This window comes from Sciurus carolinensis, chromosome 3 (genome assembly GCF_902686445.1).
Source record: "Sciurus carolinensis chromosome 3, mSciCar1.2, whole genome shotgun sequence".
NCBI lineage: Eukaryota > Metazoa > Chordata > Mammalia > Rodentia > Sciuridae > Sciurus > Sciurus carolinensis.
Genome location: NC_062215.1, coordinates 107458505 through 107475040, shown reverse-complemented (window position 1 = coordinate 107475040; position 16536 = coordinate 107458505). Strand labels below are relative to the sequence as shown.

The window sequence follows — 16536 nt, the reverse complement described above, 5'->3', positions numbered from 1 at the left end:
TTAAAATATTTAAAACTCCTGGAAAATAAAAGTTTCTGGTTTACTGCTAGCCTTTATCATCACCTCGTCCTAGTTAATTCAGTTATATATAAATCATCTTTGACATAAAGACATTATACAAGTTATTGGATTTTCATCTTAATCTGGTAGTTGCTTTCATCTAATTATTGTGTTCTTGTACCATTTTCTTCTCAAAGACTTATTCTTCTTAATAGGCACCAGACTATATATTAGTAATATTTTCGAATGAATAAAAGAATATATATTAGGTTTAGACAGAAAGGGAGCAGTAATTATATTGGTTGTGTGAGAAATTGTGTGTGTGTGTTTAATGAGCAGATGTGAGTTTAAAAAAAATAGGTGTAATGTCGTTCATATATTCTGTGGGTGGGTATAATGATCTAAGGAGTGTTTTACTAATATAAAGTGTGATATAAATAAGTATTAAGACTAATAATGAAACTAGTTTGAAAACTCACATTCTATAATAGGAATCTGTTTGGCTCCAGAAAATGTATTCTACCAATGTGTTAGTTATATTTATAAGGACAATGTACCGACGCCTTTTTTCACAACTTTTCTAGTACATTTCCAAAGCCTTAGTTGTAGTATTGGTAGCTGCAAGTAAAGTGTGGGACTTTTTAATTGAAGGATGTTGTTATTATGCTCTTTCTTGGGAGGTCAGATATATAATATGAGGTTGGCTTCCCATCACACCGAGAGATCTGCTGTGTGTGATCTGTAGAGCAACACCAGATGGGTTTGATTAGAGTTCATACTCTCTTTCTTCCTTTTTCTAAGCATTTGCTGGGAAGACTCTTGTTCCCACTGAATGGATGCTAGAATACATGTTAAATAGCTAGGACAGTGGGCACCTAAAGACTCGGCTGACAGATAGCATTATATTGTTGTATAATAAAATAGCCTTATATTATTGTATAATAAAATAGGAAAAAAATCATTTCCTAAAGACCAGTCCTTGTGGTTTCTTGATGATCATTATAGCCTTTTAACTTTCTTTTTTTTAAATTTTTTTATTTTTACAGATTCCATTTTGATTCATTATTTTCTATTTATTTCCTCAAATATCAATGTCAATTATTTCCTTTCTCCCCTTTTTTCTAAATGTGACCTATTTTATTTGTGAAGGATTACTTTGAGACAAATGCATTGGATAATTATTTTAAGTTTCAAAATTCAGCACTTTTAAACATGGCTTATCCTTCTTGGGCATGTGTTATTCCAAGGTGTGTAAAACAAAAGCAGAAAGTGCCTCAAACTTTAAAATCCTAATCTTAAGGTACGATTAATTAGTTTCCTCTTTAAATTCTAAAAAATGCATCCTTAATATGGAGCATACCAAAATAAAATTTTACCAGAGTATACAATTTCATGTATTAGTATAAGACAGATTCACCTATTTAAAAAACTATAATTATAATGCACCAATAAATTTTTAAAGACTATAACTTACATGAACATTTAGTTTGACTAAGCAAAGTGCCACTCAATGCAAGCAGATGATATGAACTAGGTTTTAAGAAATTTAAACAAATCAGAACATGTTTTACATAGTGATAATAACAGCATTTGAGACCCACAGGCTGGTTTTAAACTCTCTATACAGATAAAACTAGTAGATGTGCTACTTTTGTGTGGTGTCCAAAGTAAGAAAATAAGATTCATTTTCACTTATAATAGGAAAAATAACTTGCATATGTGGTTTATTGATGGCTGAAGCTATATAGGTAGGTATATTTTGATCTAAACAGTTAACATGGATATAAAATCTAATTCCATTAAATTGTTCCTTGAATGCACCTTTTAAAAAATTTGTGGCATCATGGTTATGAAAAGCAATATTCACTCTTCTAGATAAAAAGAAGGAAGTTACTACTTCTTATTATCAAAGAAATATGAGGGAGTGCAAAACTAAGTGTATATTTAATATGCATACATCCATACTCAATGAAAGGGTATGCTGAAATTCTAAAAAAAAGTAGTACTTCTAAGGCAGAAGAGTGGAATGAGGAGAAAAAACCTTGCCTTGTTGAATACTGTTTTTATTTTTTACTTTCTAACCCTATATTTTATATAGTTTTTGTTCTTGTCATTGTTTTGCGATACTGAGGGTTGAGCTACATCTCCAGCCCTTTTTAATTTATTTGAAACAGGGTCTCACTAAGGTGCCCAGGCTGGCCTCAAACTTGCAATACTCCTTCCTACTTCAGCCTCCCAGTATTACAGGTGTGCACAACCATGCCTGGTTATTTATTAAATAATTTTAAAACAAAAGCACAGCTTTAAAAAAAAATCACTAATGATCTAAAAGAAAATAAAATTGATGTGTTATGTTCAGTTGATGGCATAATCACACTAACAGGAACTATATTAAGGGGCTTTGAAAAAACAATAATTCGTCTGTATATTCCCATTGGCATATACCAAAGAACAACAGAACAAAACACGAAGACTGTTTTTAATAATAACATTTTGGAACTATGACTGATGAGATTAAATGCAAGTCTTCACTCTTGAATTCAAACTATGTCTAAGAACTCATCAAGTATCAAGTTCTTTTTTATACAAAATTTTTCCTAATTCTATAGTATGGCCTAGAAATAACAACCAATCAGTAGCAATGAACATCCATAGCAAATAGGTTATGGTCTCTAGTGCTCATTTTTACAGCATATACACGTATATGGTGAGATTAGCACACCTATACAAAAGGATGACACACAAATTCATGAAGCATTCCATATGAAAAGAAAAAAGATTATAGTCTCTAATTACCATTTTCTACACAAGGGAAGCAAGGTTTATTGAAGAAATGGCTGTTTTCAACACTTGAAACTTCCAAAGTTTCAAGATGAATCCAAAATATCTTCTCACAGCAGATAGCAGAGAAGTCATCATAGGTCATTGAAAGTACAACAAAAAGGACCAGGAGCCATCCATCTTGAGGAGGTGCCATGGTCCAGAGATTCAACAACTCTAATGCATTAACACGTTGCAAACCACATAAATTCTTGAGTTGATACTAATAATTCCCTCAAAAAAAAACCATCACATTTGGAATATGCCAGAAAACAAATGCATTACTTTTGGAAAATCAAATACATGGCAAGAATCAAGCATTTACCCAGATTTTCCTATGTACAATATATACAAATAGTTGAAACAGGAAAATTATAAGTAATCCAACTAATAAAGGAAAAAGAGAAAAGTACCATTTGCAACCCCTCAACCTCTAATGAAACATTGTAATTACATAGGCAATGATTCTAAGGACTGGTTTTTTAAAAAACGGTGAAGTAGAGCAAGTAGAAAAAAATCTTTAAAAAACTCATAATGGAAATTTATATCTCTACCTATAAAGAGCTTTTTACAAAACCATTAGATTCTACCTTCCTAAAGCTTGTTACTAGGCTGTCCCACATCTCTGGATAAACTCTGCCTCCTGTTTTTTATATTCTTATAAAGTCCTATCCCTTAAATCTCACTGCCTCCATGATCCACATAAATTAATAGAATGTGAAAATCACTGTCAACTTCCAAGTGGAGGTCAAGAGATCTGCCTTTTATTTCTGCTTTGGTCTCTTGTGCTCTCATAGGGGGAAAATCGCTAAGACATAAAACATTGATTAACCAGTGGAAAAGTTCACATAGAGAAGCCACGAGGAGAGATGCCAGCCAAAGTCCCAGGCACTCCAGCCATTTCCTCAGCTGCCATCTCACTGCAACCATATGAAGGTTGACAACCACCCTGCTAAGCCCATCCATCCTCACAGCTATGAGAAACAATTAACTGTTGCTTTAAGTCTCTAACTTCAGATGTCGTTTCCTATGTAGCAACAGATTAATTGTATAGGAAATAACAGGAACCTGTTAAACCAAACCAGAAAGAAGCAAAAGAAGGAATGAAAAATCTATCAGTTTTTTTTTAAATAAATTAACTTATAGAAGCATAACTAGGATTTTGTCTCTATTATGAGTTGATTTCTTAATCAAGAGCTTATTGAAGTTATGAGACTACAAGGGATATGTCAATATGACCAGACTTTTCATATTAAGAAAATATAATTAAATAATTTAGGTGGTATGGCTGTATTTAAAATAGAATCCTTAATTTTAAAGATACAGAATAAATAAATATTCATGGATATTTGTAGATGAAATGCTTGTCATCTGGGTGAGGGGGAGGAGCAGATGAGAGTACAGATGAAGTCTGGCCATGAGTTTACAAGTGATGAAATTCATTTTATTGTACTCATTACTTTCACATATGTTTAAATTTCCCATAGTAAAAATGGGCCTACTTAGTTGAACTACTTGGCTTTATTTATTTATTTATTTTTAACAAGAGTGAGCTCTGAATATAGCTCAGTGGTAGACAAGGCCCTGGGTTCAATCTCCCGCACCACAAAAAAGAAAGAAAATAAGTACAAGTGAGTGATAGACTTACAAGTAAGTGACAGACTTAAGAATCAGTGGTAGCTAAAAGAAACATGGCATTATTACCTTCATTTAGTAAAGTTCTCTTTTTTGAGTTAAAAAACACTTTAACATCTTCATGTATCTAAATTATTAATTCTGTTATTTAGAGATAGTTCCTTTTTTTCCTGTAGACATCAAGATATCCCATCCCAGCATACCCATAGAGATGAATTAAGAAAACTTATGAGAAAAAAAAAGTTTAGAAAGCCATTGTCTGTTAAACAAATGCAAAACATCATTGGCAGTAGGGACTATGCATCTGATATATATATCACATCATATAATCTGCTAGCTCAGGACTCTTTTTATTTTATGCATTTGGCCCTAATGCCAGGCACAATGTCTAGTAAGTAAAGGCTTTTATTTTTTGGATGAATGAGCAAGTTGCATGGAAAAATGGGCAGATTTTTAACACAGTAGATTTTGACTTTGATCCCACTACTTCTTTAAAAAAGCAGGACAGGAGGGGATTGGCAATTGAACAGCAGAAAGAGAGAGGAAGAGAGTTTACTGTGAACCCACCAGAACCATTAGATCAAACAACTTTATACATGTCCTTATACTGGTGGATTTTTAGTGAAGTTTTAAATCTTTTATATACAGAGGACAACACAGATGACTACTCACTCAGAATGCTATACCTGATCAAAATTACTTCCATGTGCTTTTGATTTTTTAAAAGTAATTTTAAGAATATGAAAGCCTAGTATTTAATACATGCTGGTCAAGTGAGCAGTAAACATTTGTAAAGTTTCCTGAGGGCTCTCTTGCTTTGTCTCATCATCAGGAAGCTAAAGCATATGTTGGATGTTAGCCTGGGTGGACACAGTGTGTCCTATTTATTCAAGGTTTCTTTTGAAGCCACAATTTATAAGTTTTGTTTCTTAGGGGTACATGTCAAATTTCATTTAGCATTAGTTGGTATCCAGATACACTGAATAGCAAAAAGGCAGCATTTGAGGGCAAAAAAAAAAAAAAAAAATGCCTGCTATATGAGCAATAATGTCAGTTTTGTTTATGTAACTCATAAAGAACAAGAAGAGAAATACAATGAGAAAGCTGACAGTAGAAAATCACGATAAAAACGATTCACTTAATTTAGAGGTGTAAAACTGCTGGTGAACAAGGAGAAATACTAAAATAAATGTTTTATATCAATATACAAAAGGATTTTAAAAGGAACTCTTTAAATGTTGTTTTTTAACCCTTAAAGTTCAAATACACATTTACCTGGAGCATGCTCATGTGAACAATATTTTGTACTTTTTTCCATCAGAATGCTTAGCAAATTTTTCTGGAAGAAACTTCCCATTTTAAATACATAAAAAGATGCTGATAAGAACGCAACACAATGAAACCCACTACTCTGTACAATTAATCTGCACTAATAAAGAAATAAAAATTATAATTATTCTTTCAATGTAGGTATATTTATATTTATTCAAATAACTACTAAGTTGTTAATAAATACCTAGTAAGTTTTTTATAAAAGAGGATACTAGAAGAGCTGCTGCTTCACTTTAGTACATTTGTATAAGTAGAAATCGAATGGACTGCAGAGTAGCCATAAAATTGACCCAAATAAGACAACTGAGATTTGAATGTTTTGTACCTATAAAGGTATTTAACATTTATTAGTTCATTTAAGTCCAAAACAGCCTGTGTGTTAGGTATCACAAGCCTAAGTTTATATATGTGCAACATGTGACTCAAAATGCAGTTAAGTTGTAAATCCAAGTCATGTACTTCCAAATGGCTGTTTCAACTACAGGGTGGCACATTGGCAGGTAGGTATTATGGAATGCTTTGACCAAAAGACAATGTATCATCCCATTTTAAATATATTTCCCTAAGATTTATCCATGTTACTAAGTTTAATTATAGTGTATTCACTTTCAGTGTTGTTTTGCTCTATTACAGGAATAGTCCATAAGTTATTTATTCACTTGTCTTCTGATGAATGTTTGTATTATTTCCATTTTTGAAATTATACCCAATGCTTTGATAAACATGTTTATACATGTCTTCTGGTGAATACACATAAGGGCTGGTCCTAATAACAAGGTTACTGGATCATAAAGATATATGCATGCTCAACTTCACAGTGTCCAGCTACTCCCTGAAGTGTTTACAGCAATTTATTTAACACATCATATAATACTTCTACAAAATTTAAAAACAAAACTAAATAGCAGATCATTTTTAAATATGTGTATGTGATAATATTTTAAAAGCAAGAAAGAGAGAGAACCCTAATTATAAAATTCAGAATAGCAGTTAATATTTAGCAATGAGGAAGAAGGATGAAATTGAGAAACAAAGACACACGGTTTCAATGTATTGGTAATCTTCCAGGTTTTAAGGCCTGTTTGGGATTCCAGGGTCTTTGTAACTAAGCTTTACAACCTACACATATGCTATATGTATTCTTTTGTATGTACCAATATTTACATATTTTTAAACTTATTATTGCACAATGATGTTTTTGAAAATGGTAGAAGCCTTGCAAATTGTTGGCAAATAGAACTTAATAAATTTATTTTTCTTTTAACATGGAAATTAAAATAAGAATAGCAAACAAGTTTTTAATGTATTGTATCAAATTTTGATAATTTTGAGGTCCCCAAGATAATATTCTCTCTTATTCAATAGTTCTGTTTCTTCTTAGCCATCTCAATCAATGTTTATAAAAACCAGATCCTAGAAAATGAAGGAAGAGATTCAGTAATGTTTATACTTCCAAAGGAACTTTTCCTCTCGCCAAGTACATCTATCCTGAAAACATTTAAATTAGTCAAATATCAAATAAATAAAATGACGGCAAATTACCAACTCAGTGGTCCAAAAAAGAAATTAAAGTTGTCCCAAAAGTAAATGTCAGCATATATCTTCACTAGGTATATTCTTTTATGTCACATGTACACTGCACCTACATGTTATATACATTTGGACCACACACAAAAAAAGAACTTCATAAGGAATTGGATAAAAATAATCTAAGTAGAAGTTCTAACGCATTCTTCCTAAAAGCTAGTGGATGGTCTTATGTTCCTCAAGAGGCTCCATTCAGAGAAATCATTCCAATTTTTAAGAAGAATGGTGTTACACCAAGTAGTTCAAACTTGCAAACCGACACTGCACAGGTTCATAATGTTCAGTTCTCTATTTAACCTATTTCTACTACTCTGAAGAAAATATGTCAGTTCAATTTAAGGTAGATAACACCAATTTGCTCAACAACTATGTTTACAAATACTACAAATAAAGATCACAGGCACCATCTTCAGATATGATTATGTTCCAGGAACTCAATGAAAAACACAAAAATGAAACCATAAAGAGTGAAAAAAAAAATCACCTTTGTGGAATAAAGTAATTGGTTTTTTTGTTAGTTTTCAAAATGATAGATCAACACCTTAAAAGATTTGTCTTTAGCCCAGGCTTTCTTTTATTAAAGTGCACAATCATTTCAGGTGCATGCTTAAAGGAGTGATAGTTTATTCCTAACAAAAGGGTCTGGATTCCATAATTTGCCTTTTGCCAGAGGCATCGTTCCCCAAAGCACAGCTAACTGCAACTCCTGCTGTACCTGTAACAATTTAATTGTGTAAGTCAGCCTAGTCAAGCATCTCCAGCTCATGACTGGGAGACATGAAATTCATTGTCATTATTGTCCCTGTCATTTTGGATCATTATATCCTGCTGAAGAATTTTCCTCACTTCAGTGCATTTTTACCTCCAGGATCCAGGGATTATAGCTGAGGTTGGGGTGGGGGCAGGACCGTGAACTACATTTACCTCAGGGGAGCCAGAGATTAAATTGGCTTTGCTCTCTTACAAGCTGAATTCATCTATTTGTATGCTGTGAGTTTTAGGCCAGAATAAAAATGAATATTCTAGTGAACATTGGATTTTAATTCCCTCTTTGAAACATGGACGTAACCAACTTTTATTTACATTAGGAAACCTGATGCAATTTCTTGTGGTTTGCTATTTTCATATGTGCATGAAGAATACTTACAGGCATCATCAGGTATGTAATAACAGACATCTCTCTCTGTCAACATCTTGACTGGCAGAAAGAAAGAATTTAAAGCTATAATTTTGTTCTCCAGTTTCATTTTATAGAAGCTTAATGGGGGTATTTAATGGTTTTAAATATTTAATGATTTTTAATTATATCTCATTTTCTGTGCACTGGATTAGATGACTGAAGTCCAACTAGAATGACACCAAAGATCCACACTGAGAACTAGAAAATTGAAGTAAAGTGGATAGAGAAGGACAAAATAAATTCCTGAAGAAACTGGCTACCCACCAGCAGTTGGTTCACATGATTTAAGAGCCTGCCAAGTTCACCCAAGGTGGCATGCCTTAAACACTTCTTGCTGAGGGGAGAGTTGGCTTGGTCACCATGCTCTCTCATGGCTACCCTCCCATGGGTGGTAATGGCTGTGGCCAGGGTCAGCTGATGGGTCCCACTAGGAGAGGACAAAGGACTACATAGAAAACACTAGTATATGTCTCAGTCAGAAAGGCAGAGTTGACTGTTTAGAGAATGCTTTCTGCTGCAACTGAACAGAAGAAAATATAACTGGAGGAAAAACCTGGCGTGTCACTTTGTATCCCAACTTTCATTTCATCTGGATTAACTGAGAAACTTGACATTTACTCTGTCTGCACTGAAAAGATAGTAGTTATTCCTCCATATGTGTCAGTTCGTTTTTAGCAATTAATAATAAAATATGGCAATGGATCACACTCATGCCATGCATAGAATAGTCACTATCATTGCTACATCAAAAAGTCCAGAGAATTTACTCACTGGAGTAATTAGTATCAGTTTTACTAATGAGCTTTATGGACTTTTGTGGGGAAATTGATTTTGCCCTAATCATACACAATGGCCATCAGGATTTACTTAGGATGAATCCTGCTTATGAGTAATTAAGAAAACTCTTTGGACCTTCGTACATTTTGGACTTCAAAAGGAATAGTCCTAACATGTCTATGTTAAAGGAACCTTAAAGGTTGTCTTGGGTCCTGGACCAAGTTCATGGCAATGTTTTCTAGTCTGCCTCACTAAATCTTCACACTGTTCTATTTCACTTTTCAATGGTGCTGAAGTAGTTGTATGATAATATATCACTAATAAGTTTTTAGTTAGCAAAACTTCATAGGATCACTTATTCTACTTTTTCAACACAGTTAAGATTCACCCTAGGTGTGAGTTATAAAAATTATTACTTCTGTTCACTTTAAAAATAAGTATTTATATGACTTTAAGTATTTTAAAAAATGTTATTTCAAGCAGTCCCAATTCATTTTGAAATCAACTATGATGGTTTGGATATGAATACCCCCCAAAGGCTCATGTGTTAAAGTATGATCTCTTTGGGGATGTCATTGTATCATGAAGCCTCTAACATTATCAGTGGATTAATCCATTTGATGGATTAATAATTGAGTGGACTATAGAGAGGTGGTAGAAACTGTAAGCAGGTGGAGCATGGCTGGAGGAAGAAGTTCCCTAGGGGCATGCCCTTAAGGACTATATCTTGTCCCCGATTCTCCCTTGCTCTGTTTCTGCTTCCAATTGCCTGGACAAAAGCAGCTTTCCTCTGCTGCACCTTCTGCCTCGATATTCTTCCTCACCTCAGACCCAAAGCAATACAGCCTACTGACCACAGACTGAAACCTCTGAGACCATGAGTCAAAAGAAATCTTTCCTCCTTATAGTTGTTTGTGCAAGTATTTCAGTCACAGCAATGAAAAGCTGACTAACATGGTGACTATTATAGTCTCATAATGAATATTTAGGAGGAAAAGTATATTTTTTTCTTAAGAATGTTTTATCTTATAAATTACAATGTTTCCACTTGGGTTTGCAATGGTTAATGTGCACAATGGTATTTTGTTCTCTTTGAAATACTTTGAATTCTTCTTCTGATCAAGGAATAAGGCATTTTACTACTTCTAAGCATGCATCTACTGCATTCAATTCCTTTACCTACATGCTCCTCTCCAGGTTATTTCCATGCAGGTGCTTAATTTGTCCATCACATCATATTAGGTAAAACAGGAGTTTCTCTACCTGTGAATACAGCTGTAAAACCAAAGAATCCTACTGTTTTATATTTTTATTTTGCCTCACCTCAGGTATGACATAGTTGGGTCTATATCATTTCAGAACTAGGTGTAACTGCAAATAATGATCAGAATAGAATTATTTTCATTCCTTCAGTTCATTACTTAAGATTTTACAACCAATTTCCAAGTTATTCATTTGAAATTATTTTCAATAACAATTTTAAAAATTTGCAATAATCTTTGCTCAACTTACAATTTTGCAACCTATAACAAGCTATAAAGATCAATTGTAAAAGAAGAAATTCTTCTTTCTCTTAATTCTAGTAGAATAATATTTCCTCTGCATTATGTAACATAGATTTCCTTTAATTTCTCCATGTAGAATCAATAAGAATCTATAATTCATAGAATGCAAAAGTAACACAAGATCATCACAAATTCCAATATGATATCCACTAATGTTCTTCACTAGGTGATTCAGATATGCACAAGTTAATAAGTAAAATTAGTTATTGCCCAACACATCACATGATACAGAACATGAATAAGAATTTGAGAAGGTTTATAAATTTATAAGAAAAGGATGAGTAATAGCAGTAAAGGTTACAAACATTTCCATGTCAGAATGAGCAAGATGTTATTTACAGGATGCCTTCTTACTTCTCCTGGGTCCAAAACCTCTTTACTGTAATCACCCAATAAACTACTAGGGATGAACATTAAGGGTCTAATGCAGAGAAAGCAAATTCACAGTCAAGGTTGTCCTTTAACATGTAGGCTCAATCTAGGGCACCAAAAAAGTAGTTAAGTGGCCCCCTGTGGTGTTCAAATGTGGGAAGGCACTGCAAACTGTTAATTTTCTAGCTTTTAATGTTTGTCTAAGACCCTTAAGATTTTTCTAATATTGTTGCTCCTGGGACATTTTCTTGAGTTTGGCCCCCCTGCCCCCTCAGCACATACACATTTTGTATTTATATATGAAAGCCTAAAAGAAAAATGAACTGATTCAGAAACATAACACTGGAAAGAAGAAAAAAGGTAGAGTTGGCCTTGAGGACATCCCATAATATTAAGCATAAATATGAAAGTGTCTTTAAATAACAACAATAACAAAAAACAAAAATTTTTCATGCTGAGTCTAAATATCTAGCACCAAAGATAAAAGATAACATAATGGGGAAGGGGGAAAGTAACTGAGATACAAAGCCTAAGCTGTGCTTTGTGTCACCAAATTTCTAACACCTTTTGAAAAAATACAATTATCTGTGTCCAGCTATTTCCATGTAAATGGACATCCTTGGACCATTTTATAGTCCCACACACACCTTTTAAAACTACCAGTAAAATTTCACAAATGGCTCTGACTATTTTGTTTTGTGTTGTTTTATGCTCCTTCTGGAGATATATTAAGTGTTTAGTTCCTTTAAATAAAAGTGCACAGAATTATATTCCATGTGTACACACATACACAAAGAATTCATATTGAACACATAGCAAATGGACACTGGGTAATGTCACTGTTAGAAAACATCTAACAGTAATAAAATAAGCAATAAAATCTTAGGGTTTGGTTTAACAGATGCAATGTTTATCTACCTTCATTACATAAATTATACTTTCAAGAATGTGTCCTATGCAAAATACAAATATGTCAATTTCAGCCCAAGGGGCATTTTTCTCTAGGTTTATAACCCCTTGAAAATAGAGGTTTCATCTAGAAACCTAACAGATCCTCAGCTGCTTTCAACATTATAATATATTCATAAGGCAAGTATTCACTGGCAAACATATAACAAATTAAATGGCATGAGGGTGGGGTCCAAATCCATAACAATGAGAAATGGATCAAACCAACCATGAGACACATGGAGAAATTAGAGAAGAAAAGGAGTATGTAAAATAAACAACATTAGAAGCAAAAACATTATGGGTAGTTTTTCAGCCAGTGCTAGAGAAAATGGTGAATCAGTGGGTGTGCGTGTGTACATTTGTATGTTGTGTAAGATCAGCATTAAAAGTAAGAATGCAAAACTATCTTATTAAGAATTTAGTGTAAGGGTCATAGCATGTCCTAAGGGGTCATAGTAAGAGAGAAAAATATCTTGTAAAAAAATCAAAACATCACCTACCATCGTAGTAGACAATTGCTCCTACGAGTTTGTCCTTCTGAAGCATGGGAAAATGCTCAAGGGCTCTCGATTTGCTGAGGACATAACTGCTCTTCAGGCAGTTACTTCCTGCAACCAGATCATACAGCTTGATTCCTACCCAGTAGTAAGGTAACTGCCACCACCTACAGCATAAATAGGGGAAAAGGTTTCTTCAGAAACAGTATAACATAACAGAATGCCACCTTCAATTACAAGAAACTTTAGTCCTTTTTTTTTTGAGTCCGTGTCTCAAAGTTGAGACACTAAGTTGCTGAGGCTGGCCTCGAACTTGCGATCTTCCTGACTTGACCTCCCAAGTCACTGGAATTATAGAAAAGCATCACTGCACCCAGCTAAGAGACTTTTCATCTAAGAAAACAAAGCATATCTAAAAAGGAGCCCTGTATAAGTAACTATTTTTGACAATAATCTAACTAAAGTACATAAGTAATTCAATCAGTGAGATTTTAAATGAATCTTCTTTAAGGCTCTTATCCTAGATGTATATTACACTTCTATGAGGAAAATTAAAAATAAATACAAACACCTTGACGTCACATGCCCAGAGACTGATGTTAAATAGAGTAGGGTAGGGCCAGATGACTGTAATGTGTACCCAGCCAGGAGAATCACTAATATAAGAAATCCTCAGAAATCTACAGCAAAAGATGGACAAAACTGTAAAATCTGTTTAAGGCCTCACCACATTCATGCAGCTAAAAGAGCTGTACTGTCCACTTTTTCATATTAATGAATCTGTAAACCAACTTAGGCAACCTCACAGCTTTCACATGAGGAAACTGATTTCCAATTTATAACCTGACACTTCCTAGCAAAATTTAGTTTTTGTTAGCTCAGACATTTAAAATGACCCCAGTTAGTTTGAGTTTTGAGTTCCTATGTGGTAGGTCCAGATTTTGCAACATGATACTATTTGGGTCTGTATTTTACACCCTACACATGACCCTCTAATATTCCTTGGCACAGATGCAGTTTTTCATCTCTATACTCCCAGAAACTGGAATAAGGTACTGCTAATTATAAAAACAGAATACAACCTCAATTGCCTTCAAGGTTTGGTCTGTAGAGAGATGTCTACAGAATATTTTGGAAAATTCACACTTTTAAATACACCAAGGAAAATATTTAAACGGGACTAAAGATTAGGACTAATTAAAACCATATTAAGTAGCACACATTGATTATTTCCATTAAAACTGTGTTGTTCTATTGAACTCAGACATGCAAATAGTATACAGGTGATACCAAAAGGCTTACTTGTAAATTGGAAGCATTATAGGCAATGGAGCTGATAAATGGGGAGCAATTTCTAGTAGGTTGGCACGTTCATGAAGGGCTTCTTTTACCATCCTATACTGAAAATCAAAACAGAGAAAATTAGTTTGGCAGTAACAGATCATAATATTTTCAAATGGCAAATAGACACCCTGCCAACTGATTGATACACAGAAACCTTCTACCTCTGAGCGAGGATAGCTCCCTCCTAATCAAATTTCTAATAATACATCATGCTGTCAACTTCAAAGATTTTTTAGAAACCTTAACTGTATTTGCATAGGAGAAAAACATGCTGTCAGAGTTCCCAGGTGTAAGATATTTTCCTGACTTGAGTTACAAGATTATTGTAACCATTTATCTTTCATTCTCAGTATTGTCCCCCTTTCTCAGTTCCCCATATTATTTTCTTCAGGTAAGAGATAACAGATTGTTCAAATTCATGCTAAAAGTTTCCTTCTTGCCTTCACTAAACCCAGCAAAGAGGATATACAGCAGTTGTAGAGTATTTTACAGACAGATTATAAGAAAAGGTTTTTGACTTAATTCCTGTGATTATCATTATGCCCCTCTAAAGAGCTAGCATTACTATTATAATACTAATTTCACAAATAAGACCACTGAGGTTCATAGATATTGAGCAAATAATGCATCAGTTAGCTGACTCTAAATCCCATGCTGGGTTTTTTGGTTTTTTTTCTTTCTTTCTTTCTTTCTTTCTTTCTTTCTTTCTTTCTCACATTCATCATGATGCTGAAGAGAAACATAGGAAAAGGGGACAGATTCAAACTAACTTGTCAAGAAAAAAAAGGGGGGACAGATTCAAAACTTGACAATGTCAAGTCAGTGCTTCTGTGTTTTTCTTGTACGAAAAGCAGATAGAGAGTACAGCTGATTTTTTTTTTTTTTTTTTTTTTTTTTTTTTTACCCCTCTGGGAAATGTCATCTTCCACACTGCCTTGGCAGTTTTCAAATGGTGGCAGACTGGACACAATAAAGTGTGACATAGGAAAAGCATGACTCAGATCATCTTTTCCTTAAGAATATGTCAGTGACAATATAAGCGTATGATTGCGGTTGCAGTTAAGGGGATCAATTTGGCACTCCCCCTGCATTACAACACAGCTCCCCTGAAACAGCTTGCAAAGGAGCAATTTTGTGGCCACTGGCAAAAACCCAATCACAATTGTTAAAAGGCAACACATCCAAAAGTGATTTTGTAAATCTGCTACTTTGACATGCCTGTGTAGAAAAAGCCTCTGATTACCCATAAATATAATAGTACAGGAAAGAACTGACACACCTCTCCCGAAAAATATTCCAGCAGCATACACTGAATAGGTATTTCCAATAGGAAGAAATGTTAAAAGTCATTAAAAAAAAAAAAGAGAGAGAGAGAGAGAGAACGCCTGATTTAATTGGGTAGAAAAAGCATAGTCGCAATTTTTGTTTAACAACCAGCATACACAATTACCTGCTCAATATCCAACTTCATGATGGCCTTCTGAAGATATCTCACCCCACCATGGATCAATTTAGTGCTTCTGCTGCTGGTCCCTGATGAGAAATCATCTCTTTCTACAAGGGCTGTTTTTAGTCCTGTGTAACCAGAAAACCAAATTAACTTCTTAAATTACACAATTTGTATGTAATTCATTAAAGGCACTTCTCTAGGGTAGAGACAATCACAAGAAAAATTAGTCTGAACATGGATAAATTTGTATTCAAAGTGCAGTACACTGTCTATATTATAATGAAGAGATTTTAGGCTCTTCCTGGGGGAAAAGTCAAGCCAGAACTAGAAGCATATTAAACTGTGAATGAATCACAGCTAGAAAATATTACAGTACAATTTCATGGTAGCAACACGCTCTGGTACATTTAGGGGGTCAAAGGAGAGCCTGCACCCTTCTTTACCCATGAGAGGGAACTGAATGTTATTTCAAAGCCTTCTGGAACATGTCTGTCCTCCCTACAAGAGCCAAGACCTCTTCCAGTCCCTTATCTCTGATCTAGTCTAATGTATCACCAATGATCTGGACTAGATTTCCTGGTGTGTGCTGACTCCTACTTGAAAATGTGTCTGGGTTGCTGTTATAGTGGGTGTAGAAAGGAGAAAGATATCACAACAGGATGAAAGAAGAGAATTACTTCTAATATCCAAGAGTTTACAGTCTGAAACATTTGAACATGATAATATTTTAGAGTTATAAGAAAATACAGGCCAGGAAAAAAGAACACTGTGTATCCATGAGGAAACTATTTTAGATGAGCTGAGGTTGAGCAAAAATGGGTCAATTCTAGAAGTCAGTCAGCCCCTTTATTTGAGGGGTGTTCTTAGAGGAGAAAAAAAAGTAGCATTTTTTTTTTTTTTTTCCCTTACTACAGAAACAAACCTGCCTCTTCAGGACTGTAGATGACCAGCAGTTCTACAAATGTCACAGACAAGTCTAGAAATGAAAGCCAAACTTCACGAGACCCACAGACTACATCATTCCCA

The 16536-nt window shown here is 34.1% G+C and overlaps 1 protein-coding gene across 5 annotated transcripts in view; it reads right to left on the bottom strand.

Annotated features, from left to right (window-relative positions):
• Positions 1 to 16536, bottom strand: part of Gpd2 (glycerol-3-phosphate dehydrogenase 2) — a 132701-nt gene that overhangs the window by 50468 nt on the left and 65697 nt on the right. For all 5 annotated transcript variants that reach the window (XM_047545441.1, XM_047545440.1, XM_047545442.1 and 2 more), the window contains exons 4-6: positions 15511 to 15635; positions 14019 to 14116; positions 12720 to 12883 (exon numbers count right to left, since the gene is read on the bottom strand). In XM_047545441.1, coding sequence (XP_047401397.1) covers positions 12720 to 12883; positions 14019 to 14116; positions 15511 to 15635 — 387 coding nt within the window. The remainder of the gene's footprint in view (positions 1 to 12719; positions 12884 to 14018; positions 14117 to 15510; positions 15636 to 16536) is intronic.